We start from the raw sequence: 14,319 nt of genomic DNA, 5'->3' as shown, positions 1-14,319 counted from the left end.
ATCTGTATGGATAGAGCTGCGGAACACCAAAGGACAGAAAACGCTAGTGGGAGTTGTGTACAGACCACCAAACAGTCATAGTGAGGTTGGGGATGGCATCAAACAGAAAATTAGGGATGTGTGCAATAAAGGTACAGCAGTTATCATGGGCGACTTTAATCTACATATAGATAGGGCTAAACAAACTGGTAGCAATATGGTGGAGGAGGATTTCCTGGAGTGTATAAAGGATGGTTTTCTAGACCAATATGTCGAGGAACCAACGAGAGAGCTGCCATCCTAGATTGGGTGTTGTGTAATGAGAGAGGATTAATTAGCAATCTTGTTGTGCAAGGCCCCTTGGGGAAGAGTGACCATAATATGGTAGAATTGTTCTTTAAGCTGGAGAGTGACACAGTTAATTCAGAGACTAGGGTCCTGAACTTAAAGAAAGGTAACTTCAATGGTATGAGATGTGATTTGGCTAGGATAGACTGGCGAATGATACTTAAAGGCTTGACGGTGGATAGGCAATGGCAGACATTTAAAGGTCACATGGATGAACTTTAACAATTGTACATCCCTGTCTGGAGTAAAAATAAAACGGGGAAGGTGGCTCAACTGTGGCTAACAAGGGAAATTAAGGACAGTGTTAAATCCAAGGAAGAGGCATATAAATTGGCCAAAAAAAGCAGAAAACCTGAGGACTGGGAGAAATTTAGAATTCAGCAGGGGAGGGCAAAGGGTTTAATTTGTACATTAATGATTTGGACGAGGGGATTAAATGTAGTATCTCCAAATTTGCGGATGACACTAAGTTGGGTGGCAGTGTGAGCTGCGAGGAGGATGCTTTGAGGCTGCAGAGTGACTTGGATAGGTTAGGTGAGTGGGCAAATGCATGGCAGATAAAGTATAATGTGGATAAATGTGAGGTTATTCACTTTGGTGGTAAAAACAGAGAGATAGACTATTATCTGAATGGTGACAGATTAGGAAAAGGGGAGGTGCAACGAGACCTGGGTGTCATGGTACATCAGTCATTGAAGGTTGGCATGCAGGTACAGCAGGCAGTTAAGAAAGCAAATGGCATGTTGGCTTTCATAGCGAGGGGATTTGAGTACAGGGGCAGGGAGGTGTTGCTACAGTTGTACAAGGCCTTGGTGAGGCCACACCTGGAGTATTATGTACAGTTTTGGTCTCCTAACTTGAGGAAGGGCATTCTTGCTATTGAGGGATTGCAGCGAAGGTTCACCAGACTGATTCCCGGGATGGCGGGACTGACATATCAAGAAAGACTGGATCAACTGGGCTTGTATTCACTGGACTTCAGAAGAATGAGAGGGGATCTCATAGAAACGTTTAAAATTCTGATGGGTTTAGCCAGGTTAGATGCAGGAAGAATGTTCCCAATGTTGGGAACCAGGGGTCACAGTCTAAGGATAAGGGGTAAGCCATTTAGGACCGAGATGAGGAGAAACTTCTTCACCCAGAGAGTGGTGAACCTGTGGAATTCTCTACCACAGAAAGTTGTTGAGGCCAATTCACTAAATATATTCAAAAAGGAGTTAGATGAGGTCCTTACTACTAGGGGGATCAACGGGTATGGTGAGAAAGCAGGAATGGGGTACTGAGGTTGCATGTTCAGCCATGAACTCATTGAATGGCGGTGCAGGCTCGAAGGACCCAATGGCCTACTCCTGCACCTATTTTCTATGTTTCTATGTTTCTAATTAGGAGGGGGAAAATAGAATATGAGAGAAAGCTTGGAGGGAACATAAAAACTGACTGTAAAATCTTCTACAGATACGTGAAGATAAATGTAAGTCCCTTACAGTCAGAATCAGGTGAATTTATAATGGGGAGCAAGGAAAAGGCAGACCAATTGAACAAATACTTTAGTTCTGTCTTCATTAAGGAAGACACAAATAACCTTCCAGAAATACTATGTGACCGAGGATCTAGCGAGGAGGAGGAACTAAAGGAAATCCTTATTAGTCAGCAAATTCTGTTACGAAAATTGATGGGATTGAAGGCTGATAAATCCCCAGGGCCTGATAGTCTGCATCCCAGAGTACCTAAGCAAGTGGCCCTCGAAATAGTGGATGCATTAGTGGTCATTTTCCAACATTCTGTCGACTCTGGATCAGTTCCTATGGACTGGAGGGTAGCTAATGTAACCCCACTTTTTAAAAAAGGAGGGAGAGAGAAAACAGGGAATTATCGACTGGCCAGCCTGACATCGGTAGTGGAGAAAATGTTGGAATCAATTATTAAGGATGTAATAGCAACGCATTTAGAAAGCAGTGACAGGATCGGTCCAAGTCTCAGCATGCATTTATGAAAGGGAAATCATGCTTGACAAATCTTCTAGAATTTTTTGAGGATGTAACTAGTAGAGTGGACAAGGGGTGCCAGTGGATGTGGTGTATTTAGACTTTCAAAAGGCTTTTGACAAGGTCCCACACAAGAGATTAGTGTGCAAAATTAAAGCACATGGTATTGGGGGTAATGTATTGACGAGGATAGAGAACTGGTTGGCAGACAGGAAGCAAAGAGTAGGAATAAACGGGTCCTTTTCAGAATGGCCGGCAGTGACTCATGGGGTACCGCAAGGTTCAATGCTGGGATATACAATATACATTAATGATTTAGATGAAGGAATTGAATGTAATATCTCCAAGTTTGCAGATGACACTATAAGCTGGGTGGCAGTGTGAGCTGTGAGGAGGACGCTAAGAGGCTGCAGGGTGACTTGGACAGATTAGGTGTGTGGGCAAATGCAAGGCAGATGCAGTATAATGTAGATAAATGTGAGGTTATCCATTTTGGTGGTTTTAAAAAAAAAAGGAAGGCAGATTTTTACCTGAATGGTGACAGATTAGTAAAAGGGGAGGTGCAACGAGACCTGAGTGTCATGGTACATCAGTCATTGAAAGTTGGCATACAGGTACAGCAGGTGGTGAAGAATGCAAATGGCGTGTTGGCCTTCATAGTGAGAGGATTTGAGTATAGTGGCAGGGAGGTCTTACTACAGTTGTACAGGGCCTTGGTGAGGCCACACCTGGAGTATTGTGTACAGTTTGATCTCCTAATCTGAAGAAGGACATTCTTGCTATTGAGGGAGTACAGCGAAGGTTCACCAGACTGATGCCCAGAATGACAGGACTGGCATATGAAGAAAGACTGGATCGACTAGGCTTATATTCACTGGAATTTAGAAGAATGAGAGGGGATCTCATAGACACATATAAAATTCTGATGGGATTGGACAGGTTAGATGCAGGAAGAATGTTCCCAATGTTGGGGAAGTCCAGAACCAGGGGTCACAGTCTAAGGATAAGGGGTAAGCCATTTAGGACCGAGATGAGAAACTTCTTCACTCAGTTGTGAGCATGTGGAATTCTCTACCACAAAGTTGTTGAGGCCAGTTTGTTAGATATATTCAAAAGGGAGTTAGATGTGGCCCTTACGGCTAAAGGGATCAAGGGGTATGGAGAGAAAGCAGGAATGGGGTACTGAAGTGCATGATCAGCCATGACCTTATTGAATGGTGGTGCAGGCTCGAAGGGCCAAATGGCCTACTACTGCCCCTATTTTCTATGTTTCCATAGAAACTCTTGCTATCTTTTTATATTTTGTGCTAGTTTACTTTCATAGTCTTCCCTTTCTTTTTTTTAGTTGTTCCTTGCTGGCTTTTAAAAGCTTCCCAGTCTTCTGTCCTCCCACTAGTTTTGGCCATTTGTATGCACTTGTTTTTAATTGGATACCATCCTTAGTTAGCCACGGATGGCTATCTTTTCTCTTACACCCTTTCCTCTTCACTGGAATATATTTTTCTTGAGTCTTGTGAAATATGTTCTTAAATGTGCACCACCTTTCATCAACCGTCCTACACTTATCTATTTTCCCAGTCCACTTTACCCAACTTTGCCCTCATACCTTCATAATCTCCTTTATTTAAGTTTAGTATGCTCGTTAGAGATCCAGCTTTCTCACCCTCCGTCTGGATTTGAAATTCAATCATGCTATGATCACTCATTCCAAGGGGATCCTTTGCTAGGAAATTGTTTATTAATCCTGTCTCATTACACAGGACCAGATCTAAGATAGCCTGCCCCCTGGTTCGTTCCGTTACATACTGCTCAAGGAACCTGTCCCTTCTGCACTCTATGAACTCCTCCTCAAGGCTACCCTGACCAAATTGGTTTGTCCAATCAGTATGGAGGTTAAAATCACCCAATATTATTGCTGTTCCCTTTTTACAAGCCCCCACTATTTCTTGGTTTATGCTCCGACGAACAGAGTTGCTACTGTTAGGGGGCCTATAGACTAGGCCTACCTGTGATTTTTTTTCCCCCTTATTGTTCCTTATCTCCACTCAAACTGTTTCAACACCTTTATCATTTGAGCCAATATCGTTTCTTACGATTCCAATAGAGCTACTCTACCTCCTTTTCCTTTTTGTCTGTCCTTCCGAATTGTCAAGTATCCCTGAATATTTAATTCCCAGTCCTGGTCACCTTGCAGCCATGTCTCTGTAATGGCAATCACATCATATTCATTTGTCTCAATTTGTGCCGTCAACTCATCTATTTTGTTACAAATGCTACATGCATTTAGACAAAGTGCTTTTAAGTTTGTTTTTGACCCTTTTTTGCTGCTTGTTTCCTCTCTCCTTCAAACTCACTTTCTTTATTTTTGCTTTCTAATTCCAGCTTTACTCCCCTCCCTACTGAATCTATTTTCAGACTCCCATCCCCCTGCCAAGCTAGTTTAAACCCTCCCCAACAGCACTAGCAAACTCCCCCACGAGGATATTGGTCCCAGCTCTGTTGAGGTGCAACCCGTCCGGCTTGTACAGGTCCTACCTTCCCCAGAAGCGGTCCCAGTGCTTCAAGAAACTAAAGCCCTCCCGCCTGCACCATCTCTCCAGCCACGTATTCATCTGCTCTATCCTCTTATTTCTGTACTCACTAGCTCGTGGTACTGGGAGTAATCCGGAGATTACAATCTTTTGAGGTACTGCTTTTTAATCTCCTAGCTCCCTAAACTCTGCCTATAGGACCTCATCCCTTTTTCTACCTATGTTACTGGGGTCAAGTTTTGTCCTGAGTTGCTCCTATTTTTTTGGCGCAACTGGTTTAGAATAGAGTATCTTAGAAATTGCAATTCTCGGCATTTAGTTTGCTCCAGTTCTAATCAGTTGGAATAGATTTTTTTTTCAAAAGGGTGCGTGTCTGGCCACTTACCCCTGTTTTGCAAATTTAGGCAGTAGAAACGTACTCCATTCTAAGTTAGTTTGGAGTAAGTATAGATTTTTGTACGCTCAGACAAACCTTGCCTCCACTTTAGAAATCAGACGTAGGGAACGAGGGGGTGGGGGGGGGGGTGAAGGTGAAGTAATTAGATTCTACAAGCATTCAACAGTCTGTCTTATACAAATAAAGAGCCATCCTGAATGAAAAATTATAAACAAAGCAAATAAAAAATATTGAATATTCCTACCTGTGTGAAGCAGCAGCAGCTTTCGAGATGCAGTGCTTCAGGGCAGGCCTTTCATGGAGGAGACAGGGGTGGCGTCAGTGACTCGACGACAGGCGAAGAAACAGCAAGCAGCCTTCGAGCTGCAAAGGAGGCTGAGGCCATTCGGCCACGGGATAGGGTAGGCGTGCAAAGCACTGGGAGGGAAAGCTAGCCAGTTTAAAACTTAAATTTGTAATTGCAGTATGGGTGCTGCATTATCAACACCACGGATTATGCAATGGTTCACCAGCAATTCACTGCATAGGAGAGAATTGATTAGATCTCACCGCACCAGGATCGTCATAGCCCCTAGGATGATGGGCAGAAGACCTTACCCATATTGGCATTATCGAGCCAGGCGCTCGTACCTGGACATGAGCGAGGCTGATTGTGTCAAAAGGCTGCGTTTCCACAGAGAAGTTATCGTTGAGATCTGTGATATGCTGAGAGCAGATTTGCAGCCTAGAAGCAGAACGCCAACTGCCTTGTCTGTTGAAGTGAAGGTAACAGCTGCACTTGCCTTCTATGCCTCAGAATTGTTTCAGGCTACAACTGGAGATGTGTGCGCCATCTCTCAACGTGCAATGCATGCCTGCGTTTACCAGGTCACGGCTGCACTGTATGCATGGAGGAATGACTTCAGCAATTTCCCAATGACCGCACAAGTGATCCATGAGAGGGCTGTGGACTTCTTCAGGATTGCTGGCTTCCCAAAGGTACAGGGCTGCATTGATTGTACCCACATTGCGTTATGCGCACCTGTGGCGGATTCCGAGCAGTACAGGAATAGAAAAGGCTTTCACTCCATCAATGTGCAGCTAGTGTGTGACGTCAAGCAGCGCATCGTGTCAGTCGATGCAAGATACCCTGGCAGCACTCATGTTGCGTTCATCCTACGGGACAGCATTATATCTGACATGTTTGAGCAGCAGAAGGGCAGAGCTGGCTACTGGGAGACAAAGGGTACGGCCTGACCACCTGGCTCATGACGCCCCTACGCGTGACACGGACAGAAGCTGACCGTCAATACAACATGGCGCGCATTGCGATGCGCAGCATCATAGAGAGGACCATTGGCATATTGAAACAGCGTTTCCGCTGCCTGCACCATTCCAGAGGCCACTTGCAATACTCTCCTCAGATTGTCGGTCATTTCACTGTTGTGTGTTGCATGCTCCATAACTTAGCCATCATGAGGCAGCAGGAGCTGGTAGTGGAACCAGAAGACCCACATGAGGGGCCAGTGCCTGATAATTTGGAAGAGCAGGATGTGGATGATGACAACGATCAGGAAAGCATGCAAGTGCATGAGGTCGGAGGAGGGGCGTCCATCGTTCTCCTTTAACGATTGCTCGAGCCCTGCGCCAGCAGCTCATCCGTGAACGCTTCAACTACTGATGCCTGAGGGCTCTGCGACCACTGTTGCGCATGGACATGTTTATTCTTTGGAGTTGTTCCTACGTTGTGTTGTGTTAATGGAACATGATTCAGTTTTAATGAAAAAATATTTTATTGAAAAGTTAATGTAATTAATAAAATATTTGTATCAAACTTTACTTTTTAATATGACTCGAAGATCATAAACTTGTAAAGTTACAAAACAATTTCAATGTGAAAAATCTTACTCTTAAGACTACTTAAACTTCAGGATCACTTTTTAGGTGCAAAATTAAATGAGATACAAAATATGAGCGCATTTACACTATAAGATCACTTAAAAACCCTAAGATCACTTATGAGTTGTAAAGTTACAAAACTTAGAAAACAATTTCAATTTGAAAAACGCTACTACAGCTACATCAAGAACAAAAGCAGCAAAGAAAGGCTGCAACCATCTCTCATCCACATCTCAGTGAATGTTCACTTCTTCATGGGGGTGTCATTTGATTGGCGGGGCTGAGTGCCCTTATTGCAGCAGCTATCTCCATGACGGCCTGTGCCGTCGATTGCATGCCCTCCCTGACGGCCTGTGCCGTCGATTGCACTCCCTCGGACATTCCCTCCCTAAATTCCCGTGTCATTACTGCTTTTCCTCCCGTCGGTACCGTCCCCTCTTCACCCACTGCACTGACGCTACTGATGAGTGATCGGGTAAGCTCATTGGTCTCCACACCCAATGCCACAACCTGAGCCACATCTGTTGCACGTTGCATCTCAGTAGAGCGAGTCTCCAATAATCTCCTCCTCTGCCTGGGTCTGCCTCGCGGCACCACTACACTGGGAGGCGCGGGCTGGGACGGTGCGGCCCTGGGTCTTGCATCTGGCACCACTCGAGTGCGAGCCGTGGGCTGGGATGGTGGGTCAATAGGTGTAAACTGCTCCATTATATCAGCAGCATCACTGGGACCCGCAACGTCGGAATCAAAACCGTGGAAGGTGGAACCAGAACCTATGCGAGTGGGAAGCGCAGGCTCGGACGGTGGTGCACTGGCTGTAAACTGCTGCATTACACCAGCAGCACCACTGGGACCCGCAACATCGGAATCAAAACCATGGAAGGTGGAACCAGAATCTATGCAAGGGGTTGAAACTCTGATGCCCCTTAATGTAGGCTCATAAACATTAATTTGGAAGGTCTGCCCTGTAGACATTTCAGTCATCGCTGCCAGCATCCAGTCTGGATTGTCTGCATCTGGTTCTACTGGTTCTTGTTCTGGATCTTCAGGGTTGGCATCATCATCATCATCATGTTCTGCAAAATATATCAGAACAGTCAAATGTTTAACAGCAAGGGAGGGGGAAGGATGGGTGGCATGAGTACTCTCACACATAGCAGGCCAGGCAGCAGGTTGATTTGAAGGGCCACGATGCATTTTCAGGACTTGCCCTCTTCCTCGTGTGCGGGCCCAGCTTGTGCTGTACTGATTGCTTTTCTCTATGTACGACTCATCATAGCAGCTACTCTCTGTTCCAAGGGTGTCAGTGGATGCAGATTGAGCGTGCCTCCTCCTGTTCAAGTTGCTTCTCTTTTGTTGTGGGCCAATTTCTTCTGCAAAGAGTAAAATCTAACTTTTTTTTACAGAGTGCGTCTTTCTGCAGGTTGGGACATACAGATAGTCACATAACAATTATGATTACATTAAAAAATGAAAATATCACTTACACTAACTACTTGACCAAGGTCGTGCCATTTCTTTTTACACTGACTTCCAGATCTCATGGTATGCACCACTGCGCAGTAATCTCTGCAACTTGGTTCCAGCGTTTCTTCATTTTTTTGGGTGGCACTTTTGTGCGACCTCTGTTGCTGGTATCCAGCTCCTGCCATCTCTGCTCAATGACGTTAACTAATGTCTCCACTTCCTCATGCAAGAAATTCTTTGTTCTTGGTGGACGTTATTCCATTGCTGTATTGAATTGACACTCTTATTTTTCAAAGCGCACAGTCCTTATTTTGCATGCACCTATGCAGCACTTGTTCTGGAATTTTAGCAGCAAAAAGCAGCAATCACTGATTTCAGCAGGTGATTTCTTCAACAGTGCTGCTAAAAGCACTTCTTAAGGCACCAAAAAATCACCAAGATACAATCCCAAGCCTTTCCAGAGGTCCACGAGACAAATCAGCACTTTTCTTCAAGTTCCTTTAAAAATGGCCGAGTGCCAATGTTTGTGACCTACTGCGCGTGCACGCGTAGGGCTGCCAGCACAACGTCCTCGCATCTAAGTTAGCCCCGCCCCCCTGCACTTCCGGAATCAGCACGACGCTGTGGCTCTGCCCCCTGCTGATCTCTGTGTGCCGCGCCGAGCTCCGAGGGACCTGCAGGGAGGCCGAGAATTCCAAGGTAAGTTTTTGTCGCGCTTTTGGGCGTGAAAAACGGGCGTCGATGTCGGGGCTGCGCCATTCTCCGCGCGACCCAAAACTTGACCCCATTGGTACCGATGTGGACCATGACCTCTGTCTGTTGCCCTCTCCCTCCACCAGAATGCCTTGCAGCCGCTCAGTGACATCCTTGACCCTGGCACTAGGGAGGCAACATACCATCCTGGAGTTACGTCTGCGGCTGCAGAAACGCCTGTCTGCTCCCCTGACTAGTGAATCCCCTACCGCTATAGCTCTTTTATTCTTTTTCCTCCCTGCCCGCCCCCACCCCCCGCCCCCAGCCCCAGCTGAGCCACCTGTGGTGTCATGGACTTGGCTCTGGTTGCACTCCCCAGAGCCATCATTGCCCCCACCGGTACTCACAACAGAGTACCGGTTGGAGAGCGAGACGGACTCAGGGGACTCCACTACCTGCCTAGTCCTCCTCTTCTGTCCAGGGGTCGCCAAATCCCTCTCTGCCTGCACACTCTTAAGCTGCGGGGTGACCACCTCTAGAAACGTGCTATCCACGTAGCTCTCAGTCTCACGGATGCACCGCAGTGACCCCAGCTGCCTCTCAAGCTCCAAAACACGGAGCTCGAGTTGGTGCAGCTGGAGACACCTCCTGCACATGGTCGCCGCATCTGGGACTTCCCACATGCCACAGGATGCGCAATCCACGGGACTGAGCTTCCCTGCCATCTCTCTAGTTACACTCGCAACTATCGAGTAGAACTAAACTCTAAACTTTAGCACAACACACCCAGCCGCTACTCAGCAAACAGCCGATTTAATTAACTGGCTCTCCTTAGATAATAAAGATCACACATATTTACAGGCAGATGCTACTTACAACAATGCCAAAGGTTTCCTTCTGAAAGGAAAAAGAAAAATACTCTCCAATCCACCAGCCAATCACTTACCCGCTTGGCTGTGACGTCACACTTCGATTTTGATTTTTTTAAAACTTTTTGTCCCTGCACCAGCTGGCTCCTCCCGATGGCCGCGCCCTTTTTATGGGCCTCTCGATCCTCCCGCTCCTCTGGTTTGTCCAAAGTTGTAATTGTAGGTTGAGAGATTGGATTTGTATTCTGTAGCTTTTTGGTCAGCCTTGAGAGTTGAAGAGAAATTTCAGAAAGGTTTACTTTTAGATGTTTTACTTATGGCTGGTGGCCTCCCTCAGGAGTTGTAGTGGGTTGTGTGGTGTACAAGAGCAATATTTGTTCATTTTTTTCCCCATTCCATCAGGAAAAAGACTTGGAGCTGGATTTTAGGTTGTCTAACACCTCAGATAGCGGCCAAAGGGGGTGTTGATCGGAGCGTAAAAGTTTACCGACCGGGAGTGCAGCTTTTAGCGCCCTGGCCAAAAATTCATTAAAGGCTCACTGGAGGGCACAAACCAGTAGCGCCTGGCTGCTGATGATCAGTGCGATCCTGACGTTGGCCCTGGTGCAACGCCCGCCCTCATGCCCTGGTCGATAAGTTGGGTGCGACCGTCTTATTTAGCGGCTGCCAAGAACAATGTCTGGAAAATCAGTTGGTACAGGCTTGCAGAGTCGTTAACCGGTGGCTACTTAAAGAGATGAGGAAGCGGTTCCCTTGGAGGTCACAGTCAGTGCAACATTTACACAGAGCAAGCAGGGTCCGTGAGCCTCCGGGTTTCCAGTGGCAGACAGCGGCCACACCTACTTTATGTTGTGCTGGGATTCCCGGGGCTTCTCCTGAGGGGTGGGGTAGGACATACGTCTACAATAAGCAGAGATCCAACATATTTGTGTAAATAAAGCAGGCGGGGCTCTCCGGGCCTTCAGCCTCTATTTTCTGGAACTGCGGCTCAGGGACACCCCCAAGTAGGTTCTGAAAGCACCTGGCAATAAGCTAAAGAAGACCTGAGAGGTGGGTGGGAATATTTGTTTTCCGTTCCAACCAGATCTTCAGGCCGTGGGGCTTTAAGAAAATTGAAAAATATTAATTAAAAATGTAGTTTAAAAAGGTATTAAATTAGGCATAGTGGATATCAATAGTGGTTAATACATTTGTATTTCAGTAGTATTCCTTACCATTGAGCCAAACTGGTACTTTAAGGCAAGATGATTATAATTTAATTTTGTATACAAAATAAATAATATGGATAAGTACAAATTAAGTCCTGGAAAATATTTATTTACATGTGGAATTTCTTTAGTTATGTTTTATCAAGCAGATGTGATTTCCAAGAATAGTTACATTATGTATTTTTTTTAAAACAGGTCTATTGGACCCCTGTGCACTAAACCTGGTTCCATGTAACTCTTACTAGTGCCAGATGCTACCACAGCAGTTGTCTGCATTGCTTGGGGCTCCCTACATCACACTGTAGGCATCACTTTAACTTTACCTTACCAAAGCTGTGCTACCTATCCAGATGAATGAAGACCCCATTTGGGAAGCGATCCAGTCAGAGGTTATCGATTGATGCAGCAGGTAAAAGCTGTTAAAGCTAAAGGATGCATTTGCTTGATTTGGTCTGTGCTCCCAACAATTTCTAGATTTGTAGGGCCCAAGTTTCGGCATCAGGTGAAAACGGTGCACGTCCGAGACTTACGTGACCTGCCTGGGCTCGAAGGTGCGGTGGAATATTTTGCTGCAATTCTCCGGTCCTCGACCGTGGCGTGGTGCAGCAAAGTCTTCCTGGGGCGGAGCAAGCTGCAGGTGGGCGGGGCTAAGCCCCTGCGTGTCTGAAGACTGCCGGCTTCGTTGCGCATGCGCCTTGCAACGTGCGCGCCTGCGCAATGGCTCAGCAGGGCGTTTTTCCCCAGTCTGTTTCAGAATGGTGTGTGTACCGGGGAGGGATGGAGGAGCGTAGAAAGAGGGCACTGGGGAGGTGATCGGTGGGGGAGAAACATGGGGAGGTGATCGGTGGGGGAGAAACATGGGAAGGGATGGAGGAGCGTGGCAAGGGATGGAGAAGTGTGGGTTGGGGGGCACTCGAAATGATCGATGGGCCGGAGGAGAGAGCAGGGGTGCCCACGTTCAGCCCCCCACATCCCCCCCCCCCCACGTTCCACCCCACAGCCCCTCCCGCGTTCAGTCACACCCCCCCCCACACACTGCCACCCCACACCCCCCCACCATACACCCCCATCTCACACCATCCCCGCCACCACACCCCCCCCCACACACACACACCCCCCCCCACACACACACACACCCCCCACCCCACACACACACACACACACACGCACCTTACCCCACCCCTCACTGTCAGATACAGAGAGAGAGAGACACTGACGGAAACACCTTCCCTTCACATAAAGGTAGGACTTCTATTTTTTTTATTTTTTATTGATTGGTTGCTTATTACTTTGGTCTTGGAGCTTTAGGTGCAGGGTTCCTTCTATTTTTTATTAATTAATTGCTTATTACTTTTTGTGCTTCGTAAATGTACTGCTTTGTTTTGTGCTTACTGCTTTAAATGTATTTTACTTCTTTAATGTTGTTATGAAGGTGTTTATGGAAAATCCTCTAACTTCCCTTCCCCCCCTGTTGTGATGTTGATGTGTCCTTTCTGTTTAATGCTTCCCATCCCCTGTCTCTGGCTGTGTCTGCACTAAACTTAACTCTAGGTAAGGTTTTTCAGAACTTACAAAAGTGGATACTTACTCCATCCTAAGTTAGTTTGTAGTAAGTTCTCACTGCCGAAACTTGCAAAACAGGCCTGAGTGGCTGGACACACCACCTTTTGAAAAAAAAAATACCTTATCTAAAGCCAACCTAAACTAACTCACTAGAACTGGAGCAAACTATTATCTGAGAATTGCAATTTCTAACATACTCCAAACTAAACTAGCTGCTCCAAAAATCTAGGAGCAACTCCACCCGAAACTTGGGCCACTTGTAAAAACATTTGATGCTGCAGATGACAAACCTACACTGCTTCCTTCATTGTGGATTCCACCATCAGAGGAACTAGTTCCTGTGTCTACCATATTGAATCCCTTTATAACTGTAAAAACCTTGATTTGATTACCCCTCAACCATCTAAACTCCAGGGAATACACCACATGTTTATGCAACCTGTCCTCACAATTTAATAAGCCCTGGAACAACCTGGTGAATCTGCTGTATTCTCTCCAAAGCCAGTATATCTTTCCTGAGGTTTGGTGTCAAGGTACAATTCCATGAAATGTTTGGATGTGGGTTCAATTACCCCATTTTGGTAAGTTTTCTTTTCTTTTGTCAATGATACTGTGGGAAGATGTTGATTAGAGGGACAGAAAAGGCCAGGTTCTCTGTATTTGTATAAGTTTTAGATTGGCCAATCCAACGTGGTGCCACTTTGAAGAGCCTTGGGTCACAACTTCCTTATCTATTTCCCCCACAATTTTCATCATTTGAGTTATCCGACCCTTAATCTTTTTCTCCAGTGAAAACAAATTTAGTTGCTTTCCTTGTAACACTGGAGTCATATTAGTCATGTTTCTTTGTATCCTCTCCAATGCATCCATCATTTTGAAGATAAGGTGTCCAAAACTGGACAAACTACTCAACTGTACATTCTAGAGTATTAAAATAGTGTGGTCAGGTTGCTGACTTTTTTTGGGGGGTGGCGAAAAACAATATTCTTCACCTTTAGGGAATTGAGTTGAATCACAATGCAATAAGCTAATACAGAACAGTTAAGCCACATCGTATATAAAGGTTTATAGCATCACATGACTGATACTATTTTAAAGGGGGTGCAGGAACAGGGTGTTGTGGAGAGATACTGATTAAAGGCTTAGCTGCTCCTCAAACGGTGAAAGTGAAAATTGGAAGGAGGAAGTCATTCCTGAATGATTTTAGCATATCTTCTCCTGGCTAATTAAAGAGCAGAAGCCTGGAACCAGGTGACTTGGCTATTGTCCCGGTTGAGAAGTGTGACATAGAAAGAAAGACTTGCATTTATATAGCGGCTTTCATGACCACCAGATGTCTCCAAGCGTTTTACAGCGAATGAAGTACTTTTTGAAGTGTAATCACTAATGTAATGTGGAAAA

At 45.8% G+C, this 14,319-nt stretch overlaps 1 protein-coding gene across 1 annotated transcript in view; it reads left to right on the top strand.

The window, feature by feature from the left end:
• LOC139264796 (spindlin-Z) overlaps positions 1-14,319 on the top strand; it is a 115,261-nt gene that overhangs the window by 66,961 nt on the left and 33,981 nt on the right. Inside the window, exon 3 of the mRNA XM_070881941.1 lies at positions 11,551-11,764. Coding sequence (XP_070738042.1) covers positions 11,710-11,764 — 55 coding nt within the window. The 5' untranslated portion in view covers positions 11,551-11,709. The remainder of the gene's footprint in view (positions 1-11,550; positions 11,765-14,319) is intronic.

Source organism: Pristiophorus japonicus, chromosome 1, assembly GCF_044704955.1.
Source record: "Pristiophorus japonicus isolate sPriJap1 chromosome 1, sPriJap1.hap1, whole genome shotgun sequence".
Classification (NCBI taxonomy): Eukaryota; Metazoa; Chordata; class Chondrichthyes; family Pristiophoridae; genus Pristiophorus; species Pristiophorus japonicus.
This window is presented reverse-complemented; position numbering and strand designations above follow the sequence as displayed.